The sequence below is a fragment of the Argopecten irradians genome, chromosome 4, assembly GCF_041381155.1.
Source record: "Argopecten irradians isolate NY chromosome 4, Ai_NY, whole genome shotgun sequence".
Classification (NCBI taxonomy): Eukaryota; Metazoa; Mollusca; class Bivalvia; order Pectinida; family Pectinidae; genus Argopecten; species Argopecten irradians.
The window spans coordinates 17,618,624-17,642,658 of NC_091137.1; the positions used below are offsets into that span (position 1 = coordinate 17,618,624).

A 24,035-nucleotide genomic window follows, 5' to 3' on the forward strand; every position below is an offset into this window, starting at 1 on the left:
TATATGGATCAGCTTAATTGCACTTGGTTGTATCAGTAGTGATACCTATGATAAGTAACATCTATATCGTGTAGGCTTGTTAGAATTATAGACTTCTGTCACGGGTCAGGAGTAGCAAGGTGTGTCCTGATCAGAACAATGTCACGAGGTGGGAAAATATCGTCCACTATCCGGTGGTTTGGTAAATATAACGAATAAAACCATAAACTATTTCAGCGGTATCAAATTTTATCGTATGCCTATATCCATCGGTCGATCTTCTGAGAGAAAAAAGGGAGGCCACTGAAGAACATCAACAATGTTTATATTCACGTAAATGGTTTATTTATATATTATTTCCTATATAACTTTTCTCTGAATATAATGTATTCAATATACAAACCCATTTTTAAAAGTCGGATTTGATGGACTTATTTATTATTTATAAAAATAGCCTCGTGCGAAGCCGTTTTTATTTTAGGAAAAAGTTGGTTTCTGTTTTTGTAGAAGATTATCCCATTTTTGGCCTCTTAAATGTTGTGCAACAAGCATTCGTTAGCTTCATAAATACTTACCCTTTTTTCGAAGGAGTAGTTGAGTCTCGGAAAGGACAATTGAATAGTTGTAGAAGCAAACTTCTCACCAGAATAATGCCATTGACACAACATATTATTTTAGCAATTCATTTTTTACCTATTTTACCAATTTGGAAGTTCAAAATTTTCAGATAATTGACAAATGAATTTAGGGGTTCAGTAAATTGATACTGAAAGAAAACAAACTCCCTATCGCTGATTCATTAATATATCGTTAATTCGAGATTATACTAGTATTTGTTTGATTTCCATAATGTCGGTACAATTCCATTACCGTTGGCTGGTGGTTGTTGCCAGCTTTGGGCTACACTACATCTCTTTAGGAATGGTCCAAGGCTTCGGAATTATCTACTCGGAACTCATCAGTCAGTTTGGTACGAGTAAGGCGGAAACAGGATGGATACCATCGTTAGGATCAGGGCTTCTCCTTGGATTCGGTAAGTCTGATGTTTATGATGCCTCGTTACGTGACACAATTACATGACTAATGACGACTTTCAAGTGCAATCACACTGAAAGGTACTCTTATTGAGTTTGTTTTTCTAATTGTAGTAAAATTTCAATTATTTATCAATTCAAGTGAACAGTTGTATTAAGGTCTATTGTTATTGCGTAATATTTGTACGCGCTTAAATGATTTCAGCGAACAATTATTCAAATTATAATAACAGCATATATCAAAGTACACCAAGTATTTAAGATGGAAATGGTGTGATGTAATCATACACTCTGTAGAAGAAGTTGTTTATCAATTAGTTATTTTAAAAGCTAGTAAGTATTATGTAATATAGATATCGACAAATTGGTAAATCAATGGAAGATCCTGAGGGCAAAATTAAGAATCCTGACCAATGTTTGTTTGTTTACGATGAATGACAATATTGTCTTGGGTTTATCCTATTGAATTCTTCTTTGCCTACCAATTGAGCCACCAGTCGTTGGTTATTAGTCTTCAGTCTGAAAATTCATCGCACAACTCAACTCTGGGTATTCCCGATAATAGGTACCAAAAGAATGGTCCCTTCAAATTTCTAAGAAACTAGACACCATCTTAAATATATCCTGTTCTATAACATTGTATTGTGTAGGCAACCAACAGTCTCAGTGTAAACACGAAACTACAATGTATATTACAAGGTTTGTTCATTGGTGTTTTAAATGACTGATAATATTATATGTTATTATCATCGGGTTTAAGATTTTTATAAAGCGTCATATTGTCTATGACCCATAACAAATATGAATGTTTACATTACTTATTTCCTCGCAGCATCTACTTACAAAATGGCACGAAATAATATATTATACCTTATAATAGAAACACAGTATAATACAGTTTGAATTTCGATGTATGTATGTATTATCTATCACTGATTATCATATATATGTTTTTTTAATATTTACAATGATACTACACTGCTTGTGAATGGTCTGTTTTCTCTATCAAAACAAGGACAGACACATTAGTATTTTTCTTCAGTTACAAAAGTTACTAAAAGATGCTCCACCGTTGACAAATGGCATTTTTTCACCTTTAAAACAGGAGCAGACTATTTAGCATTTTTCTTCAATTACAAAAAATACTTACTTTACACCATAACCACAATTGAAAAGTTTGACCTTCTAATTTTACTTCAAGTTAAAAATATAAAACATAATTAACTGCATCCCGAAAAAAATCCGTGGCACTACATCATATATGGAATGAAGTACTGATTGCGCATGCGCTAACGTCAAAAATAAAATTTTGTTAAATAACGACGGAATTCGATATTAGATCTTTTCTAAATCCAGTAAATAACTTTAAACAGCTTCAGATGAATCAGAATCACATGTTTACACCAACTATGGACAAGCGTACTTAAAATTGTTGATCATGTAACCGGCCCGTTCAGTTATGTCAAACGGGCATGTCACAATTATCGTAAAATTCAATGATACTATTGTGACGACATAGGTATTATAGACGCCAAAATGTGACGTCACACGATTGTTTCGGTAGCTTGATGTGCCACTCTTACGTAGAAATTGAAAGTTTCTATGAATTAGGTTTATGTTATAAAATAATCTGGCCATCTTGGCATAATTTGAACATTGCAATGAACATTGCATACATTTATTGGTATTTTAAAATTTGAAATAAAAAATTCTCCACCAGCTCCCCCATTCTCCCCCTCCAATCCCATCCTTGATATTCTTTGCCTAAGAATAAATTGCTCAATACTGTCTGATATGATATATCACATTTTATCTGTTATATTATGGCACCAGATGAACTTTAATCATACATTTTTGACATTTTATAAAAGTAGGTTACTGTACTGTGACCTATTTTTGACACTAAGTTATATTTTCCAAAATCTTTTATTTTCAACATATAAACGCATCACAATTCATGAAAAACCATTCGTTAATATCACTTGGTTCCAACAAAAGTGGATATTTAAGAAGATTGACCCTACTGTTTAGTCCCCATAACTCACAAAGGACTCCGACCTGACCTTTATCATATGTCATATCCATATCATAATATCCTAACCGCCGGGTATCTGTAAACAAGAAATAATGCTTATCGGTCATGGCCGCCAGAGGGCCCAAATGTACACTCCTCCTTTATTAAACTCCTTTAATAGATTCAACATTATACATAGTCATTACTCTATAAAAATACGCTTTGGACAGGATATGTTGAAACAGTCATTGACATTGTAGTGGAAACCTGGTTACCGGAGAGATACGAGACCGACAAATAGTACTCTATGACCGATATCATTGTCCATCATCTGACTTTATAACTCTATAACCGTGGCTAATATATACTTAATCTACCATTGTGATGTTAAAGCATTTAATAGCCCGAGTGATTATCAACGATCAAAGGCACGAGTCCGGTTGTACTTAGCGAAAGATATCGTTTACCTGCTGTAAAGTCCATTTACCTACATTTCGGAAAATGGGTTACGGGTAGGGCTAAGGTGTGTTTACTTATTTATTTCAACATATTAAAAAAAAAGTCAAAACCATATTAGGCCAAACATTAATTAAGTGAGTAAAGAAAAATTACCTAAACCTTCGAACTGTTTCTGATTATCTTTACCTAAGGAATTCATTCTTTGTTAAAGGAAGCTTCTTATTATCAAAATTCTCAAATTCCATTTCCTTTCCAATTTCCCCTACCCTGTGGATTTGCTGCACGGTATTCATGAAAGGTATCTATTTTATAAGAAATGTATCAGTTTGATTAGAAACATATCAATTTTATAAGATAGGTATTTCCAACTTCTGCTTATTCCCTCTATCTTTATATAGGGGCTGATGTCTTTGTTGGATAGACATTATTGGATGAAACCCTACTGCTTATTAAGAATGCATTTTTAAATTGAGGTTTACACCGATGGCGTATAAGAATTATCTATGAGAAATATCTCATTTACTTCTTAGATCAGCTAATATGTAACATTTGCTATACATTCATATTAACGATACAGAAATACGTAAATATATATAACATCATCACAAAAATGTCACATAATTCTAACGACATCAGATGCTGCTGTCGATTTACAGGAATATGTTATCTTTATTGACATCATAGTATCTCGTATTCGTTGTCTGATGGACCTTTGTTTTCAATGTTCTTTAGCACACAAATAATTATATGGTTTTGTGAGTACAAATCCATTTCTTACTTACTAAACCTAGTATTATTTTGTTTAAGTCAGGTGTGACGACTGTGATGATTTTATGCTTTTAAAGCATTAACATGGTATCCATTTCATTGTCACTGTCACCTGTGTGCTGGACGTTATTCTATATCGTGCCAGCCTAAAAGTAATTTTCATAAAATATATCCGGCGTACCTTTCATATTTATTACTAGCTTCATATACATTACAGAATGCAGCTTTCTGATTTAATAAGTTCTGACACATCTATGTAAACATAAATGTCGATGGCTCGTTTGTTTGTTTGTTTGGTTGTTTGGTTGGTTGGTTGGTTTTTAACGTCTTTGTAATAACCAACGACATTTGAGGACGTGTCGAATATAAACAAAACGTGACATTATAGTTGGGATAAAAATATATGCGCATTACTGTACTATAAAAACCACTTTATTTTAACACGCATGTATGGGTTTTTTTCTGTTTGGTTTTTAGTTGCAAATCCATGCAATTTCTAAGAAAACAAAATTACTAGTATACCTCGTGGAAATCAAAACATCAACTAATATAACAGCAATGTTTATGATCCTTTATTTTGCAACCAGGTCAGTATAATTACAATAGCCGGGGTATCCAAACCATACTATAACAGTTGTATACAGACGGCACACAATGATACATGGTTATTACAGTTCATGGTCTCAAGGTTTCCCAAGAGGCAAAACAAAAATATTTAAATACACATACATATCAATAATGACAAGGATGTATTCAAAATATACCTACAGTTTTTAATCAATATATGTAATTTACGAAACCCACTTACTAACATTCGCTAACTTGACGTCTTTAAACTATAAATTAAACTCTTTAACGAAACTACGACTTTGCTTATTTGGTACAAAACGTAAATGAAAATGATGTCAATAGGCCATATACGACTCACGATCACTCTCTGTCTTTTGTTTAAGGTCCAGTCTCCAGCGTGTTGGTGAAGCTGTTCGGCTGTCGTGCGTTAGCGATGATGGGAGCCTTGATTATTTCAATAGGAATGGCCTCAAGTATGTTGGTCGTTGATGTGCACGAACTTTACCTGACGTATGGAATCATAGCAGGTACGCATGACATTATCATGTAAATATAGCTGGTGATATTTGCTATACATTATGTAAATTTACAAAATTGTAGTACAATTGAATTGGTTTGATTGGTTAAACGTTCTGACAACAGCCAAGATTAAGGAAAAGATTTTCTACAAAATAAGGTGTATAAAAACAACAAGTATGCAGAATCATTCAGGGTGAGGTAACCATACATTTTCTTGTCAGAATATTGTTTGCCTTTGGAGATGACAGATACTGAATGCATCATTATCTAACTAGTTATTGACGTTCCATAAAGATATGGTATGATTCACGAAGCAACGTAATGTTTTATATTTATAATTACTCGGGTAAAATATCTTCATATAAATTATTGTCAATTTGATGTGAAATTAACCTGAATTTGATCTTAAGTTCATCTCAAAATTCAACATTAATTTATTTGAGGATTTCGTTTAGAAAATTGACCTGATATTGATATGAATGCTTAAGGTCATTTTCGTGTGAACTTCAGAAGACATATGATTTGCGTTTGAAACAGATTAAATGAAGAAATCAGCAGAAAATGTCAATAATTGACAGCGTTCATTCTTGTCAGGTATTGGTAATGGGATGGTCTTCCACTCGGCGGTAGTGGCAGTCAATACACATTTTGAGAAGTCACGTGTAGCCCTGACAATCCTGACAATTGGTTCCCCTGCCTCCCTCCTGACCACGCCCTTCCTAACCACGATCTGGATTGACACATACGGTTGGCGGGGCACCTTTCTACTACTAGCAGGCATCAGTCTCCAGGGAGTCGTCTGTGGCGCCCTCTTTCGGCCGCTTAAAACAAAAACGTCAGGTGATTGTTATTTACTAGTATTATATATCGATATCATGTCAGATGTATCCTGTTGATTTTTTTTTCTTGTTGGTAAGAGACAATTACCTTAGTTAACATGAAGTTTGTTTGATATTGCCTTTGATATTTCTTAAACCGTTTTGAAGGACAATGAAGTTCCTGATACCATAGTGATAACTGATCACATTAACACTGGATGATTTTCAGTCATTAACAGTCGTATGGTTTTCTGTCCAGTTTGATGTTTCTCCTGAAGTATTCATCTGGTGTGATGTTTACACAAAATTACAAAATCAAATATTATTCTGGAAGTATTACAATACACACAACTCTAGAAGACTTCAAGGCATATTATGTAACACCCTTCATGTCCTCCTAAACAACCTCTCACATCGTGCATATACTTATATTTCCTAACCCTTTGCACTAAGAAGTTTCAGTGAACCTCCTCTAATAGTTATATTGCTAAAGGACGCGACTTCAGATCGCGTTTTTTGAAAAGTTCATGAGCTGCATTGGCTAACATTAAGGACTACGTATCTTCAAAATATTTTAAAATAATACATCTATTACTTTATGTTTATGAACAGATGAAAACGTTGAGACAACGGCTGAAGTTACTGCCATTATGGCGGAGTTGAGGGCCATTTTCAGTATCCCGGATTTTATCCTGTTTTGCATTTATTCATCGTTCGGAACTCTCGGATACATGGTACCGTACGTCCTCGTCCCAGATATGGCGAAGGAGAAAGGGATCTCTCCCCTCGAAGTCCCCTTTATCACTACTACTGCCGGGGCAACAGGTACGATTAAGTGTTCTCGCCTATCAGCAATACTGATGAAACACTTGTTGTATTCAAACAGATGTGTCACATATTGCCCTATTATGATGTCATGAGATAAATATCATATATATTATATTTTAATATCAAATGTTAAATGATGAATACGCTAATGTTTCTATTAAAGATTTTAAATAAAATGACGTCAGAATTGCATTATCAGGCGACTTGAAACTTCTCATGAAGAGTTTTCTCGAATTAAAACATATTCAGCAGCACAAAGAGCACAGGAGAGGAATACAGGTACTTGCAGATTATGATATAAAGTTGCTGTAGAAAGTATAATAGACTAGGGCTACTGGCTATCTCTATAGAACAAGAGTTAACTGGTAGCCCTATTCCATTATACTTCTTACAGCAACTTTATGTCATAATCTGCAAGCGCCTGTGGAAAGGACAGGATGTATCTCGCATTCTATTTCGACTCCTATTTTTTCCTATACTATAGACTTAAAGTTAACAACGCACAAGTAACCATTGTACGGTGGTTGAAAGACGATTTAAGGTTTGTTAATTTTCGTCTTTTCTTAGATTTTTGAAGGCGAAAAGACGAAAATTAAAGGCGCTAATTAGCGTGCTTCACTTTCGTCTTTTCGTGTTTGACTTTTCGTCTTTTCGCCGCGAAAAGACGAAATTTAAGGTTTGTCAATTTTCGTCTTTTAGAGGCGAAAAGACGAAAGCGCCGAAAAGACGAAAAGACGAGATTTTTGAAGGCGAAAAGACGAAAAATAAAGGCGCTAATTAGCGTGCTTCACTTACGTCTTTTCGTGTTTGACTTTGACTCTGTTCGTCTTTTCGTCTTTTCGCCGCGAAAAGACGAAATTTAAATTTGTTAATTAAGATATTTAATTTTCGTCTTTTCGGGGCGAAAAGACGAAAAGACGAAATGGCATAAATCAGCCACCGTACCATTGCTATATACATGAAATATCTATTCGACTACGATGCTTTCCCATTATAAAAATAATTGCTTTAATAATATAATTTGCAAGCTTTATGACCTATACATGCATTGCAGTCATTAAAACTCGTATTGCTATATAATATATGTGCATACGAATACACTTTCAAAGATTTTAAAGTGTATTGTGCTGTTTGTTTTATTGTTCTCTGTTTTTTCTTACAGGCATCATCGCGAGAGGAGTAGCAGGTGTCCTCGTTGCCAGGAGTGATATCAACACTCTGTTTCTACATGGAATAGTGCTTGTGATTGGTGCGATTTCCACTGCGGTGTGCGCATACTTTTCCAGCTACGCTATGTTTCTGACATACGGAGGCATTCTGGGTATTTTCACAGGTGTGTATCAAGTTTACTTTATCTCTATCACTAGGATATTAATGTTGATGTCGTTTTCTCAAAATGCGGGTAATAAAAAGCAATATTTACTTTGTGTCACATGTATTGTCCTTATTTTGAAGATGCTGTATATCCGGTTATTTTCCCGGATCAAAAATTTCGCTTTACTTAAGAATATTATTAACGAATTCTCTTAACACCCTTTTTCAGGTTATTTTTGCTGATCTTTAAACAAAACTTAAAAAGACGGTTTTATGTGTTTCACCTTGGTGTTTTCATTACACAGGAATATTCGGCGCACTCCTTTCTGTCGTAACAGTGGATATCGTAGGGAAGTCCAACCTCAACATAGCGTTTGGTACTCTGTCCTTTTTCCATGGCATCACGTTTACTCTGGGAACGCCAATAGCAGGTAAAGCTTGTTATTCTGAAATTCCCATCAAGATCGGAAGAACAAAACTAAGTTTCTCGTTTTTTAATTAGATTTAGACCGACGGATATATGGTTATTATTACTCGGTTATTTCATGAACCACATCAATATACCATACTGATAAAATTATTTTCGTTTTGCTTGGGCATCCATCTCCTCGAAGATACAGCTGACATCATTTGAATCACTTTCTTTTTATCATTGTAATCTAGGTTGGATTGCAGACAGAAGTGGAGGTTATGAGGAAGGATTATACTTCGCTAGTATTGTGTTTGCCATTGGGAGTGTAATTTCATTTGGAATCTACATCCGGCGGAAACGCAATGCGCGATCGTTGAAGACCTTGGTAGTTCAGAGATCGGTCCAGAAAGGTGTTAGCTTGAAGGACCACAAGCTTGGTCCGTTTGTTTCCTCTATGGTTGTAAATCTAAGGAATGGAATGAGCAAACGAATTCCAGTTTTAGGCAGAAATAGTGGTAGCGCATTCCCGAACTGACACCTCCCTTTAATAGTCCAGAGTATATGCCTCAGGACCAATTCAATTCTTCCATCTAGGTATTGATATTTCACCAGGCAGATCATCTCCTGCTTTCTTCGTTAGGATTCTTTACAGAGCAGAATTTCGGTCTCTCTCAACCAATATGCGTTCACCAGATTGATTAAATGAAGCGACATTTTTAACATACTGTAACAATATGCGAGTGCAATCTTAAAGTATCTCTTTGCTTTTGGTCCTTTTCTGCGCAAATAAATAGTTATAGTGTACTTCATAATATCCAATCCCTTCAAACATGCTCGTTCTAAGCATACTCCCTGAAGAAGATGAATTAAAAAAGAAAGTTGAAGTACAACGGCAATCCATCGATTGAGCAGCCATATTGAAATGCGTGTGCACATGCAATGTTTCTCTGAAAATCTTTGAACTTCGTGCTTACTACGAAACAATGTAATATTCTTTGAGTTGGCAGGTTCTCTTGATTAGACCTTTGATCTATCAGAGTTACTTCTCGACATTTCTCTGAATAGACCAGATCGTCCATGATGAAAAGAGCGCAATCTTAAAACAAGAGACTGTTTCATTGAGAGTGGTGAAGGTACTTCAATAGGGAGTCTACTCATGTACACTTCGAAGTGCAACGTAGTAGTAGTAGGCAACAGCAATTCAACGAACAGGCATTTCAATCGGTATCACCGACAAGTGTTAGTTTCGAACATAAACACACAGGACAAATATATATATATATATATATATATTAAGGTTTATTATGCGTATCTACCGACTACCGAATATGTTAGGTCAGACACCTAGTGTAGTGTTGTAGATATTTTGCTTTGGCTTTGATAATGCTGTAGAACATCGTAACGTTATTATGCTACTAACATGTATTACTGAACATGTCAAAAGAAAATATGTAAATATGTTATTAAAAAATGTTTAACGAAATATTTCTGGATTTAAATTGTGTTGCGTTATGCAAGGACGTAATGACACTTATAAATCCGTGTGTTTTGATATAAGTTTGTCAAAGAATTCTTTTATTATTATCTTTAAATCTTCATTTTTAATTGGCCTTTAAAATGCACATTCCTTTGTTTTTTATTATCATTGATTTATACTACATAATCAGACAAAACTGAGGAGTTATAAGGCCAAGAATTTTAAATTTTCAATATAATTTACCTTTTCATTCGCATTATTCGGTAATGGTGGTCAGGATAACAAAGCAATAGTTTGAATGCATAATTTAATTTCGTAGTTCAGTAAGTTTAGTTAAATCTATATTTTTTTCTCCAATTTCTCTAGTTTTGTACCTTTTAACCGTTAATAGATAATAATTCAATTTTGCTTGTTACGAGCATTTCCATTGGATTACGAGCATTTCCATTGGATTAAAATTTACTTTATCAGCCCATAAAGGAAAAATGGCGTCGCCGTTTGTGACGTTGCTTCTGATTGGCTGAGATGACGACGTAATGATTTCATAGACAAAAGAGTCCCAAAATGGATTTTGAGTATTGAAGAGATGATCTTTATATCTGTGTGTACTGTCATCATATACCGCTTTGTGGTTTATTTAGAATACACTGAGATTTTTGTGTTATATCTCCATAACATAAAAAAATCTATTCAAGTTAATGTTAATCCTTAATTGAAATCATCAATTTAACCGTATCAACAGCAAATTGGGCTTTATTTACATAACCTGGGGAGCAATTTAGGGTCAGATGACCTCATTTTTAACTGCTTCATTGTTAGATTATTGTGTTCACGTACAACACTGTTCGATCAAATGATAATCTGACAAAGGTTCACTTTTCATCGACATTTTATTTTTTAACAACAATTGATATTTTCCGACGAACGTAACACAATTAGACACATTTTGAAATCATATGAGAATCAAGCAATGCAATCAGATCAAAGTCGTGTATATCAACAATGGCGTCTCGTCCCAGATATATGTCATATAATCGACAGTTCACGGTCACGTGAATCACCTTGGGAAGATCAAGGTCACGCGAATTAACACTTCAAACCATTCAAATCAAACGAATTTCGTTTTTCAATGCAGTAGAGCATACAACATTGTCAGTGTATTAAAATAATTGCTTATTTACTAATTTGGCTACAGGCACAAAATATCATTCACTTTAAGGCAATGGCTGGTATCGTTTTGATTTTTTTTAAAATATTGTTTTAAATACAATTATTGCACAAAACTTTTCAGGCCATATTGATCCAGACCAAAACAAGTAGGAATAATCAGAACAAATGTTGAAAAAAAACCAATGAAATATAATAGAAAAGATAAATTTGTTTGAGTAAAATATTTTAAATGTGAAAATTTAACCAAAGGAACAAGAAAGTTATTTAAATTCGAAACCTAGGTATCAAAATCAGCAACACAATATCATGAGAACAAAGGGTATTGAAAATTGACTAGAATTCCACTTAATCACTCATACATTTCTCTAAATCTGTTTGAAATAGAAATAGTATAGTAGAAGTAAGGTCAAGGAAACAAAATATGTAACGGATCTATAACTCTAAATTATCACAAAAATGGAAAGTATGTTTTTATTTGTTAGAAATTTACATCCTATTATATCTATTAAGGGTACTGCTACATGTGAGTAAAGAAAGGTCTTCTTTTTTAACTTTTTATCCTGTATATTGTTCTTTCATGTATTCAATATCATTCTTTTACTTTTTATACCATATATTCATGTATTCAAAATTATTCCAAGTCATAAAAGGTCTTTCAAATGTGCCAAAAAGTGGTTGTAATAGTAATATCATAATATCTTACACCTGGATATTTAAATTATTTTGGCATTTTAATTGTAGCACCTCAAAATTTATTATTTTTTTACCAGGTAATCCTTCATATTGACCTTATATTTTTATTATCAGTTGAACTGATAATGAAAATATAAGGACCATAGTTGTATTAGAAAAAATGTCCAAGTTAGTTAAAAAAACATTGTTCAACCTAAATAATATCAAACAAATTGCAAACACAATTTCATCATTATAATGATCATCATGAGATAGAAAAGTTGCTTTATCCTTATTTTGTTAACAAGCCACAGTACAACTGCAGGGCTAATGATCATGAATTAATTATGCATACTGATACAAAATATGTTGTAGATACATGTTTATGAGTAAAAGGACATAAATTTGTATTTAACCCAAGACAACATTTTTTATATCATCTATACTACCACAGACATGCATACACAAGGAAACAGGCCAAACAACCTGTAGGTTTATAATTATGTACAACCAAAAGCGATGTAGAACTGGTCGTCCAGAGCTTCATCATCGCAGCTAGGTCCATACCAGCACAGCATGCAAGATACGTACAGGTGTAATGTATTGCAATTGGCTATATAAATGTGCAGTTGTAATGTTATATTGGCTCCATAAAAAAACAGTGTTGTAATATCATATTGACTGCATTAAAATACAGTTGTATCATTATATTGGCTCCATAAAAGTACAGTTATCTATTATACAGTTAAGCAATAACAATATTATGGTTAGGGAGATGTAGCATTATGATCTTAAGTACGAAGATCATTTTTAATTCCTGGACACTTCCCAAAGAGAAATGTACATACCGGTAAAGAATCCTCGATAAATACAGTTGTGAAGCCAACATAATGGCTTCAGAAATGTATACTAAAGTAACTATGACGATGCATTGATCGATGATTATTCTTTAAATCTATAAGACACTTCAACTTTTAACCACCGAATTAGAGCATTTAATTTCATTAGACATTTTGAGTCAGTGTAGCATCCAATTGAAATTATAATTTTTGGAAAGTTTCATACATCACATTATCCAATCTAAACCAATATACTGGACAATTTCAGGTCAGTGTCACCAACACCATAGGTTGCACAATTTCCCACAGCGTCGGAAACCCATGAGTAACTGCTCTATCATTTTGTTTTTCAAAAATTATACTGTGGTTGCTCGTGGGTTTCCGACGAGGAAATTCTCATTACTTTTACAAAAGTGTTCAAATTTCTAAAATATGGATAGATAAAGGACTAACAGAGCTGATTGTGACTCGAGAGAGAGACAGCCACGGAATGGTGACTGAATGTTGAGAAACCAGATTAGTCATGAATGCATGAATTAAACGTTACAATGCTCCTTAAATTTAAAAAATCAGGAACCAAAAGTTCTGTGTCCACAAAAGATAATATATCTTATTTTATCACATAATCCGCCTGAAATCCAGTGATTTCGCCCGTGTAATATCTTTGCGTATGTCACTAGTGTAATATGACCTAATGCGATTTTCATTGGCTGGAAATTCACTGTGACGTCAGACAGAAACAATACAAGAGGCCCAGAGGGCCTGTATCGCTCACCTGGTTTGTAATGCCAAGTAATGTTCTGAATACAGGTTCATTGTTTCTTTTCTGAAGGAATTTTAATATTAACCTCTAAATCCCCTATTGGGCCCCACCCCTCCTTCCCCAGGGGGTCAGAGCCAAAATTTATACAAGTTCTGTTCCCCTTCCCCCAAGGATGTTAATGGCCAAATTTGGTCACAATCCAAGCAAAACTCTAGGACAAGTAGCGATTTATAGGATTTACCTTTATTTCCCCTATTGGGCCCCACCCGTTCTGCCCCCGGGGGGCCAGAGCCAAAATTTATACAAGTTCTGTTTCCCTTCCAAAAAGGATTATTTATGGCCAAATTTGGTTACATTCCATGCAGAACTCTATGACTAGTAGCGATTTAAAGGATTTACCTTTATTTCCCCTATTGGGCGCCCCCCCTCTCCTGCCCCCGGAGGGTCAGAGCCAAAATTTATACAAGTTCTGTTCTCCTACCCCCAAGGATGTTTATGGCCAAATTTGGTTACAATCCATGCAGAACTCTAGGACAAGTACCGATTTTTAGGATTTACTTATAATTCCCCTATTGGGCCCCGCCCTTCTGCCCCCCGGGACCAGAGCCAAAATTTATACAAACTCAGTTCATATTCTCCCAAGGATATTTCTGGCCAAATTTGGTTACATTCCATGCAGAACTCTGACTAGTAGCGATTTAAAGGATTTACCTCTATTTCCCCTATTGGGCCCCGCCCCTCTTGCCCTTGGGGGATCAGAGCCAAAATTTATACAAGTTCTGTTCCCTTTCCCCCAAGGATGTTTGTGGCTAATTTTGGTTACAATCCATGCAGAACTCTAGGACAAGTAGGGTTTTAAAGGATTTACCTCTATTTCCCCTATTGGACCCTGCCCCTCCTACCCCCGGGGGGTCAGAGCCAAAATTTATACAAGTTCTGTTCCCCCTCCCCCAAGGATGTTTGTGGCCAAATTTGGTTACAATCCATGCAGAACTCTAGGACAAGTAGCGATTTATAGGATTTCCTTTATTTCCCCTATTGGGCCCCACCCCTCCTGCCCCCGGGGGGTCAGAGCCAAAATTTATACAAGTTCTTTTACCCCTCCCCCAAGGATGCTTGTGGCCAAATTTGGTTACAATCCATGCAAAACTCTATGACTAGTAGCGATTTAAAGGAAATGTTGACGGACAGACGGACGGACGGACGGACGGACGGACGGACGGACGGACGGACGGACGGACGCCGCGCCATGACATAAGCTCACCGGCCCTTCGGGCCAGGTGAGCTAAAAATGACGTCAGGAAAATGATATGACATCAGGATTACCAGGACAGCGGGACAAAATTGCGGCTTCTGCTGGATTTTCGGAGTACATTTTGACGTGAATTTCTTTGTTATGTAGGTATTTGTAGTTATGAGATAAAAAGTATCTTTAATTTATGTTCATTTCACATGAAATTTTATGAAACTCGTCTCAAAGTTTAATTTTAGCTTGCTAAGGCAGGCAAAAATAAAACAAGAGGCCCATGGGCCTTAACGGTCACCTGAGTTAGAATATATAATGAAACAAATTAAAGACATATAAACACTTTATGCTGGGCCTTGAAGTTGGTCAGTGGTTTATAAATTTGACCTTTATAGACTATGAAGAATATTTGCTTCCATCAAACCTGTGAACTTAGGTATTTTTTAAAATTTTAATCAATTTGACCCTGTTTGGTCCTGCCCCTCTGGTCCCCCAGGGGGTCATAGAGGACGGATATGGATGTTAAAATGCTATATCTTAGGCTAATAATTCTAATCAAGTTTGACTAATTTCCGACGAAAATTGGGCAAATAATGTTCACAAATATGTTTTTCCTATATAAACTAAAGTAAACTTGACCCCTCCACAGGGGGTAACGTGAGACCCCAAGGTCATATAATTCACAGTTTTTATAAAACCCCTGAAGATCTTTCCATCTATAATTATTTGATTCTACTATATCCAGAATTTTAGAAGATTTTTAAAGTTTTAGCCTATTTGACCCTTTTTTAGCCCCGCCCCTCTGCCCCCAGGGGGTCGGCCAGGACCAATGTGGATATGATATTAAAATGCTATCTCAGGCTAATAATTCTAACCAAGTTTGACTCATTTCCTATGAAAATTGAGCAAAAAATGTTCATTAATGTGTTTTTCCTATATAAACTATAGTAAACTTGACCCCCTCCCCAAGGGGAAACAGGAGATCCCAGGGTCATATAATTTACAATTTTTATAAACAAACTTTAAGACCTTTTCATCTAAAAAGTGTATTTGATTATACCATTTCCAGAATTTTAAAAGAATATTTTTGAAGTTTTAGCCTATTTGACCTTTTTTGGCCCCGCCCCTCTGCCCCCAGGGGGTCAGCCTGGACCAATATGGATATGATATTAAAATGCTATCTCAGGCTAATAATTCTAACCAAGTTTGACTCGTTTCCAATGAAAATTGAGCAAAAAATGCTCATAAATATGTTTTCCCTATATAAACTATAGTAAACTTGACCCCCTCCCCAGGGGGAAACGTGAGACCCCAGGGTCATATAATTCACAATTTTTGTAAAGGACCTAAAGACCTTTCTATTTATGAAAAGTATTTGTTTCTACCATTTCCAGAATTTCAGAAGAAGATTTTTGAAGTTTTAGCCTATTTGACCCTTTTTTAGCCCCGCCCCTCTGCCCCCAGGGGGTCGGCCAGAACCAATGTGGATATGATATTAAAATGCTATCTCAGGCTAATAATTCTAACCAAGTTTGACTCGTTTCCAATGAAAATTGAGCAAAAAATGCTCATAAATGTGTTTTCTCTATATAAACTATAGTAAACTTGACCCCCTCCCCAGGGGGAAACGCGAGACCCAGGGTCATATAATTCACATTTTTTGTAAAGGACCTTTAGACCTTTCTATTTATGAAAAGTATTTGATTCTACCATTTCCAGAATTTCAGAAGAAGATTTTTGAAGTTTTAGCCTATTTGACCCCTTTTGACCCCGCCCCTAAGGCCCCTGGGGGTCAGTCATAGAAAAATTGTTAATAGGATTAAATGGCCATCTCATACTGATAATTCTGACAACATTTGACTCATTTCCTATTACAAATGACCAAATAATGCGCAAAAATGTGTTTTCTCAATATAAAGTATAGTAAACTTAACCCCCTCCCCAGGGGGAAACGTGAGACCCCAGGGTCATATAATTCACAATTTTTGTAAAGGACCTAAAGACCTTTCTATCTATGAAGAGTATTTAATTCTACCACATCTGTGAGTAGAGAAGAAGATTTTTGAAATTTTACTCAATTTTACCCCTTTTGGCCCCTCCCACAGCCCCCTGGGGGTTGGGGACCATATAATTCACAATTTTAATTGGCCTTATGCCTTAGAAGGTTTGTGCAAAATTTCATTAAAATTGCTTCTGCAGTTTTGGAGAAGAAGTCGAAAATGTAAATTGTTTACGGACATACGACGGACGACGGACGACGGACGACGACGGACAAAAGGCGATTAGAATAGGTCACTTGAGACTTCGTCTCAGGTGACCTAAAAATCTTAGACTTGTTTCATAAAATCTAATATGAAATGAACACTCATGTAAGATCCTATATATATCAAAACTTAAATAATAGAAGAATATGTTACTAGGATTGTAATACAACATTTGAAGTAGTGCCAAACACAATAGCTCATAATGGTAAAACACAATATGCTATAAAAGGGGAATAACTCTTACTTTAGTAAAAGAAGGCACATACAGCACCAGCCATTCAGTTTTAAATAGAATGGCATTTCATGTTGGTTTTAATTCTAACATTTATTTTTCATTATCAGTTAATACTTCATCAATCTTCAAATATGTAATATTAAGTGAAAACTTGAAAAATGTGTAATCACAGCTGAATTCGAATCAATCAAATCAGTTTGAAAGAGAGGAAACAAATTAACAATTTTAATTATCATCGCTTGTGTTCCAAGAAAGACTATGTAACTGTCAAAAAAATTGTTTGTACTAATTGCATCTTTAAAGTAAATAATGAACCATTTCTCAATGACATAATGCACAGTTCAAAAGTAACACATTTATGCTTTGAATCAACAATGGTAAACAAATAAACAATAACACAGCCTTTGAAAAAATTCTCACCTGATCAACAAATACCAAATCAATCACACTTCAACTTTCTCTCCAACAAGTAACATTATTTCTTATCCTTACAACTATCAAGATAATTATCATTTATAATGTTTATTCTACAGACAGACAAATTAATGTTAGTCTCTTACTTCTGTTCATGTACATAATATAAATCTTCAAATCCTTATACAACTGTATACCTGAATATTGCTACTAGAAACATTTTGATACCTTAAATACATACTACCTTGCACTTAGCTTTGATTCATCAGGAAAAAAAAATCCTATTTGAAATTACTCATTTCAATCACAAACAAAATGTTCATGTTAATGTTTGCATTTATCTATTCAAACAAGAGATCCCAGAGGGATCTTGACGCCCACCAAAGATCTATGTCTGACATATATCACATGGATCTTTTCTCTGTAATATGCACGACTACGGTCCTAGAGGAACATACAGATGCAATTTGAGAACAAAAGGTCCAAGGGCCGTAACGGTCATCTGACTACCTGGAAATAGCCGTATAGGAAATTAATTAGATATGGTGCCATGGTAGCCAACTTCAATTTTGGATCAACCAGAGATGTAACAACGCTTTGTCAAGACCATATCAGGGTCATTCCAGGCAAGTTTCAGCCAAATCGCACTGGCTGAACTTGGGAAGCTCAAAATGTGTTTTCTGATTGATATCAACACTTATTGGGACAATGTCAGTATATTTCAGACAAGTTCCAGCAAAATTGCACTGGTAAAACTTGAGAATGAGTTCAAAATATATTTTCAAGATGTCGGGTGTGGCCACCATCTAGGATTTTGGATGGACATTGATATAACAACACATGGTCATAACCATGTCAGGATAATCTCATGCAAGTGTCGGCTAAATTACACTGGTAGAACTTAAGAAGGAGTTTTAAAGTAACGATTTTAGAATATTTGACCACTGTGACCTTGATAGTAGTTATCCAAGCATACCACAGGCCAAATATGAGCACCCTGGACATTTCGCTTAGATTGAAGAATTTAGCCTATTTGACCCCTGTGACCTTGAAAGTAGGTCAAGGTCATTAATTTTCACAACCTTAGTAGCCCTTCATCCCAGCACCATACCGGCCAAATATGAGTTCTTTGTTCTTTATGGTTAATGAGAAGAAGTCGTTTGAATGAAAAGTTTACGCACGGCGGACGACGCACGGTGGACGATGATGGACGGTGCATGATGCATCCTGACCCTTCATGTCAAATGACCTAAAAATCCCTTCAGCATTTTCTGAGAAATAGCGTTAACAAACCTCGACTATCAAAATCTTAGATGGCAGCCTGTCGGCTATCTAATGTTGACAGATCGGTCCCGAAATGCAATTTGTACAACTAAGGCCCTATAGCTAGGGGAACCCACATATCAAATTTGAAAATGATTCCTTCAGTACTTTCTGAGAAATAGCAGTATCGGACGGACCACAGACGAAAAGCAATTTGAATAGCCCACCATCTGATGATGGTGGGCTAAAAATAGTAATTTAATCTAAACACAAAGTCATTGATACATCAATCCAAATGAATACTGAGAAGGTTAAAAAGTAGCAATGTAGTATATAAGTTTATAATGCTAGTAAGGTAAAATATATAGTGAACAAATTAAGTCAAGATTGAAGGAACCTACTGTTATTAAAGCTGGAGTCTATCCAGCAGAAATCATCATTATAACATGACACTTAAGACACTTCTACAATTATAGAGAATGATATGATTTGATTGAGATTCTAATAAATGACACTTTATAATGAGTATATTTTGTGATATAAAACATTCAATATCTATGTATAACATTTTGCTTAAGTTTCTACATATATATAATACAAAATTGGCAATGTGGAAAATGATTGTATAAACATGTATGAAACAAACACTGACTGGAGAAAGATAATGGCAAAGGAATATTACAGATCTATTAAATGTAGATACACCAACCAAATATGATAACAAACCTGGTGATTGATAAGACTTACAAAAATTACAACACAGAAATTATAAACCATTTACAAGGCGTTCAATTCCCCAAATAAATTTTGTGACTAACAGTAGAGAATTATCAAATATATTTCATTTCAATTACAGGTATTATCTAGAAAGGTAATAATGAAATTTGGAAAGGAGATTGGCATTTTTTATTTTTTATTTTTTTTACTTTGGCAAAGAGAACAGCTATTAATTCTCATTTCAAATTTAACATAACTGCAATTAATTTCTTCATTTGTTATTTTAGTAAGATGGGTCACTAACTTTCTTTAATACGAATTTGGCTTGCAATGAATTTGGTTATTTGGTTAAAAGACACAAAATAAATATCTTTTAAAAGGTTATGTTCCTAGACATTACTACAGCGTTTATTATCAATGGCAAATGTGGGGTTAACACGACACCTTCATTTAAAGGGGTTAATATAGTATGAAAGCTAAAGGTGGGTGATCACAGTGTCATACATACCAAAAAGTAATAATGGATTAAAGTTGTTCTACACTAGTACAAAGATATATATATAATATAACTAGTATATAACAATGGCAAGAACAATAATGCAGTTAGAGAATATCATAATTAGGAGACAAAATTCCATCTAATACACCATTTGCAGTATACTGCATTCTGAAGCAATACATTCTTAACTTACATAAGTGAGAAATTTATGATTCATCGAAAAAGCATAATAATTGCTTATAGATAATTACAATCAAAGTATCTAAAGAATGGAAAAAAACAACATAAAATGTACCATCAATATATTGCACGATTATGTATAACTTTCTTACGCAAAAAAAAATGTATACCCGTTTTGTATATTCAAGCTATTTACACAGAGGCCTTCTTTCTCATTTACCCCTTTCTCGATCATCATCATCATCATCATTACCATCATCATCATCACCATCATCAATTCCATCACTCAAACAAATATCTACCAGCTCCTCCAAAAGAAATTAAGCACTGGAGATTCACCTCAGAAAACACTTTTTACAATTTCACATAGAAAATAGCTTCTTTCATATCAATAACAGGACAGTATGTTTGTGCTTCCTTTCTATAGTGGTCAGAAGAAATATTCTATACATCATCAATTTATTGTGTCCTGTTTGGTCAAACAACAACTTAAAAATCTTTAGATATCATTTATGACAGAATTATATTTGTTTTTTTGTTTCTGAGAAAGTTTCAGTCAAGGCACTTTACTAAGGGATATACCTAAAGTTAAATCAATAAGGTGATAATTTGCCTTAAAATTAGGTTTATTCATTCTTTCCTATCAGAGTTACTTCCCTTTTTCCGCTCAGTCAGAAGGCACTGGTTCAGTAGGAATGTCAGACAGATCAGAATGTTTGAGAAACTGTCAACTGTTTATAAATGCACTGAGCAAAGGGATTTTGGGAAGATTTTTTTTAGCTGAAGACATCTAAATCCAACAACGATAAGAGTATCAACAATTTTTAGAAAAGTGTTTTAGAAGCATACAGAAAAAAATCTGTTTAAATGAAACTCACTTCAGGTAGATGTAGATGGTAGGATGATTTTTTAACAGACCTGGCTTTTTTTTAATATCCTTACACAAAAATATTTCAAACTATTATGCATGACTTACATAGTATAATTCACAACATATTGATATCTACATATATACAGTAAGGCACTATATCAAAGAAGAAAACTCCTGGGCCCAAAATCATTCAATGGTTCTCAGTATCTACACATCAGAACTTTTTTCATCTGACAGCAAATTAGGTCACTATACTCAATGGGAGAGTGGCTTTTCTAAAAGTCATTTAATACTTACAGGTTAGAATTTTATCAGATTACTTCTCAAAATAGTACTTTAAAATTGTCCCCCCTTGACCACATAAATTCAATATCACCATTAATGAATCATATTTTTGATAAATTCTACCCTCTAGATGCAAGGTTTTACAATGACTATTCTTTCATCATGATGTGATGTGAACATTTTTGTATCAAAAATATTTTACATACATAAACAAGAGCTGTTGGAGAACAGCAAAGCTCGCCTATTCAGAAGAAGTTGATGTTCAAGTATTTACTATTTAAACATGGAAATATGACAAATTAACAGACTCAAAAAAAACCTAAAGGGCCCCAAATTGGTTGTATTATCACATTCAGCATCCATACACATTAGGAAAATAAAATCATAAACATTTATGATGACTTAAGCTTAGACAATTGACAAAACAGAAACTTGCTCAAAAACTTTAACGTGAAATGGGATGCCGACGCCGACGCCGGGGTGACAACATTAGCTCCCCCTATTCTTCGAATAGGCGAGCTAAAAATGTAATATTTTATGCTAATATCCATGAATTAACAGAACTTAAAGACAGCATATTTATATATACCTTGTAGAAGTTTGGTGAAAATGAAACCGTGAGCATGCAATTTTTCCTAATATCAAAGACAGCTAGAGGGAAAGCAGTTTTCACACCAAAATGAGAACAAAAGTCATCTGATTTGCTATCTGATTCTATCCTGGCCCAGGAGGTGGTACAATATGGGAAATTTCACCTTTTCAAACATCTGTTTTTATATGTGTGAATTGATGGATTAGTTAATGTCACATACACATGGGATATAAGTATAAACTGCCAAGCAAGATCATGATGTTACATTACAGGCATAGGTAAATATGGGGTTAATTAAAATTCAGGACTTTCATAAGAACAGGAATAACACTTTTGTAGCGTTTTTAAGGTACTGAAATTCATCTTCTAATGACCAGCCGGGTGCACACACTAATAAAGTGAACGCCACATAACTAAGGTACCTAAATTATAGTGTCAGCACAGGGTTAAAAAGGTGAAAATTTCCAAGTAAATATCAAATAATTGGTAACCGAGATACAATATAATACACAAAGGCATGCAACAGATGGGATGGTTTGAAGTCAAGGAATGTACTAAAAGTCTACAGCGATCTCTGGAGACATCGCCATAGCAACATCATCTCCCTGAATCAGAAATGGGGGAAACTCCATCAACTCCGAAGAATGCTTTTTCTTTTTTGTTGCTAATGGCTTTATGTTGGCACAGGATTGTTGAAATGTAAGTCCAGCTTGGATGATTTTTGGCTTTGTTAATTTTTTAACTGCTACAGGTGATGGCAGTTCAGATGGTGTCGTATTATCCACAGAAAATGAAGAATCACATGAGGTGTCGAAAGACTCGGACAGGATGGCATTGGCACTACACTCATTGCTAGACTTATCTAAATGTTTGGCTAGAGCCTTTTGAGAAGACAGGAACACAGAACTAGAGGTGGCAAGATGAACAGGCTTGATCGCCATCACATCGGCAGGAGTATGTTGGTTTAACATATGATTGCGGAGGCCGTTCGTTGTCTTATAGTTTTTGTTACAGTACCTACAATTGTAGATTGTGGTCGCTTTCCTGATTTGACTGTAAATATATAAAATTTTATTTAAGTAATCTTATAGTCTGGTTGTAAAGGTAGAAAAAAAAAACATTCTAAAGCAAACTTAAACATTTTTATTTCCTGACTTCACAATTATCTCAAATGTATTCATCTAAGATCATTTTATTGGTCCTGACAATTTTTTAACAATTCAGTCAAGTATGCATATTGCATAACTCATACATATATTCACATACATGCAAGCCTGTCTACAGAGGTGGTTATAAAGGCAGGTTCGGCTATACCTTTAGATGTTATCATGGTCATGGCCCTCTGACTTAAACTTAACAAGGTTTAACTGTAGATATACCTGTTTTTACTAATAACAGTGAATTTTTACCTGATTTCTTTCTTGTGAGCATGATGAGCATGGTACTTCATGCCGTTGATGTTTTTGTATCGTTTGGTACAGCCAGGGACTGGACAGGCCAAAGGTTTCTCTGGGTCTCCTGGACTCTCACGGCCATTCACCATACTGTAGGTCAGAGGTCAACACTTTACATACAAGGATGTCACCATACTGTAGGTCATAAGGTCAACACGTTACATACAGGGATATCACTGTACTGTAGTTCAAAGGTCAACCCATTACATAAAGGGATGTCATTGTATTGTAGGTAATTAGAGGTCAATATATTACATACAGGAATTTCACCGTACTGTAGGTCAGAGGTCAACATATTACAAACAGGCATTCTACCATACAATAGGTCAGAGGTCAACACATCACATACAGGGAATTCACCATACTGTAGATCAGAGGT

At 34.9% G+C, this 24,035-nt stretch overlaps 2 protein-coding genes across 2 annotated transcripts; one reads left to right on the plus strand and one right to left on the minus strand.

Annotated features, from left to right (window-relative positions):
• Nucleotides 1–839: 839 nt before the first annotated feature.
• Nucleotides 840–10,142, plus strand: LOC138322416 (monocarboxylate transporter 4-like). Its single transcript, XM_069266446.1, has 7 exons — nucleotides 840–1,012; nucleotides 5,208–5,351; nucleotides 5,938–6,183; nucleotides 6,774–6,986; nucleotides 8,152–8,322; nucleotides 8,609–8,734; nucleotides 8,967–10,142. Exons 1-7 carry the CDS (start codon nucleotides 901–903, stop codon nucleotides 9,248–9,250), a joined length of 1,296 nt encoding a protein of 431 aa, XP_069122547.1. The 5' UTR covers nucleotides 840–900; the 3' UTR covers nucleotides 9,251–10,142.
• Nucleotides 10,143–11,063: 921 nt separating this feature from the next.
• LOC138320807 (pair-rule protein odd-paired-like) lies at nucleotides 11,064–23,753 on the minus strand. Its single transcript, XM_069264031.1, has 2 exons — nucleotides 23,612–23,753; nucleotides 11,064–23,255 (listed from the first exon to the last, which is right to left on the minus strand). The coding sequence occupies exons 1-2, from the start codon at nucleotides 23,743–23,745 to the stop codon at nucleotides 22,757–22,759; spliced, it is 633 nt and encodes a 210-aa protein (XP_069120132.1). The 5' UTR covers nucleotides 23,746–23,753; the 3' UTR covers nucleotides 11,064–22,756.
• Nucleotides 23,754–24,035: the final 282 nt, after the last annotated feature.

Bases quoted from the DNA above. Each gene is read 5' to 3' on its own strand.
- LOC138322416 (XM_069266446.1), top strand. From the start codon at position 901: ATGGTCCAAGGCTTCGGAATTATCTACTCGGAACTCATCAGTCAGTTT. The intron at 5,352-5,937 runs GTACGCATGACA...CATTCTTGTCAG, and splicing joins GACGTATGGAATCATAGCAG to GTATTGGTAATGGGATGGTC. The intron at 8,735-8,966 runs GTAAAGCTTGTT...ATTGTAATCTAG, and splicing joins TCTGGGAACGCCAATAGCAG to GTTGGATTGCAGACAGAAGT.
- LOC138320807 (XM_069264031.1), bottom strand. From the start codon at position 23,745: ATGGTGAATGGCCGTGAGAGTCCAGGAGACCCAGAGAAACCTTTGGCC. The intron at 23,256-23,611 runs GTAAAAATTCAC...ATATATTTACAG, and splicing joins GCTCACAAGAAAGAAATCAG to TCAAATCAGGAAAGCGACCA.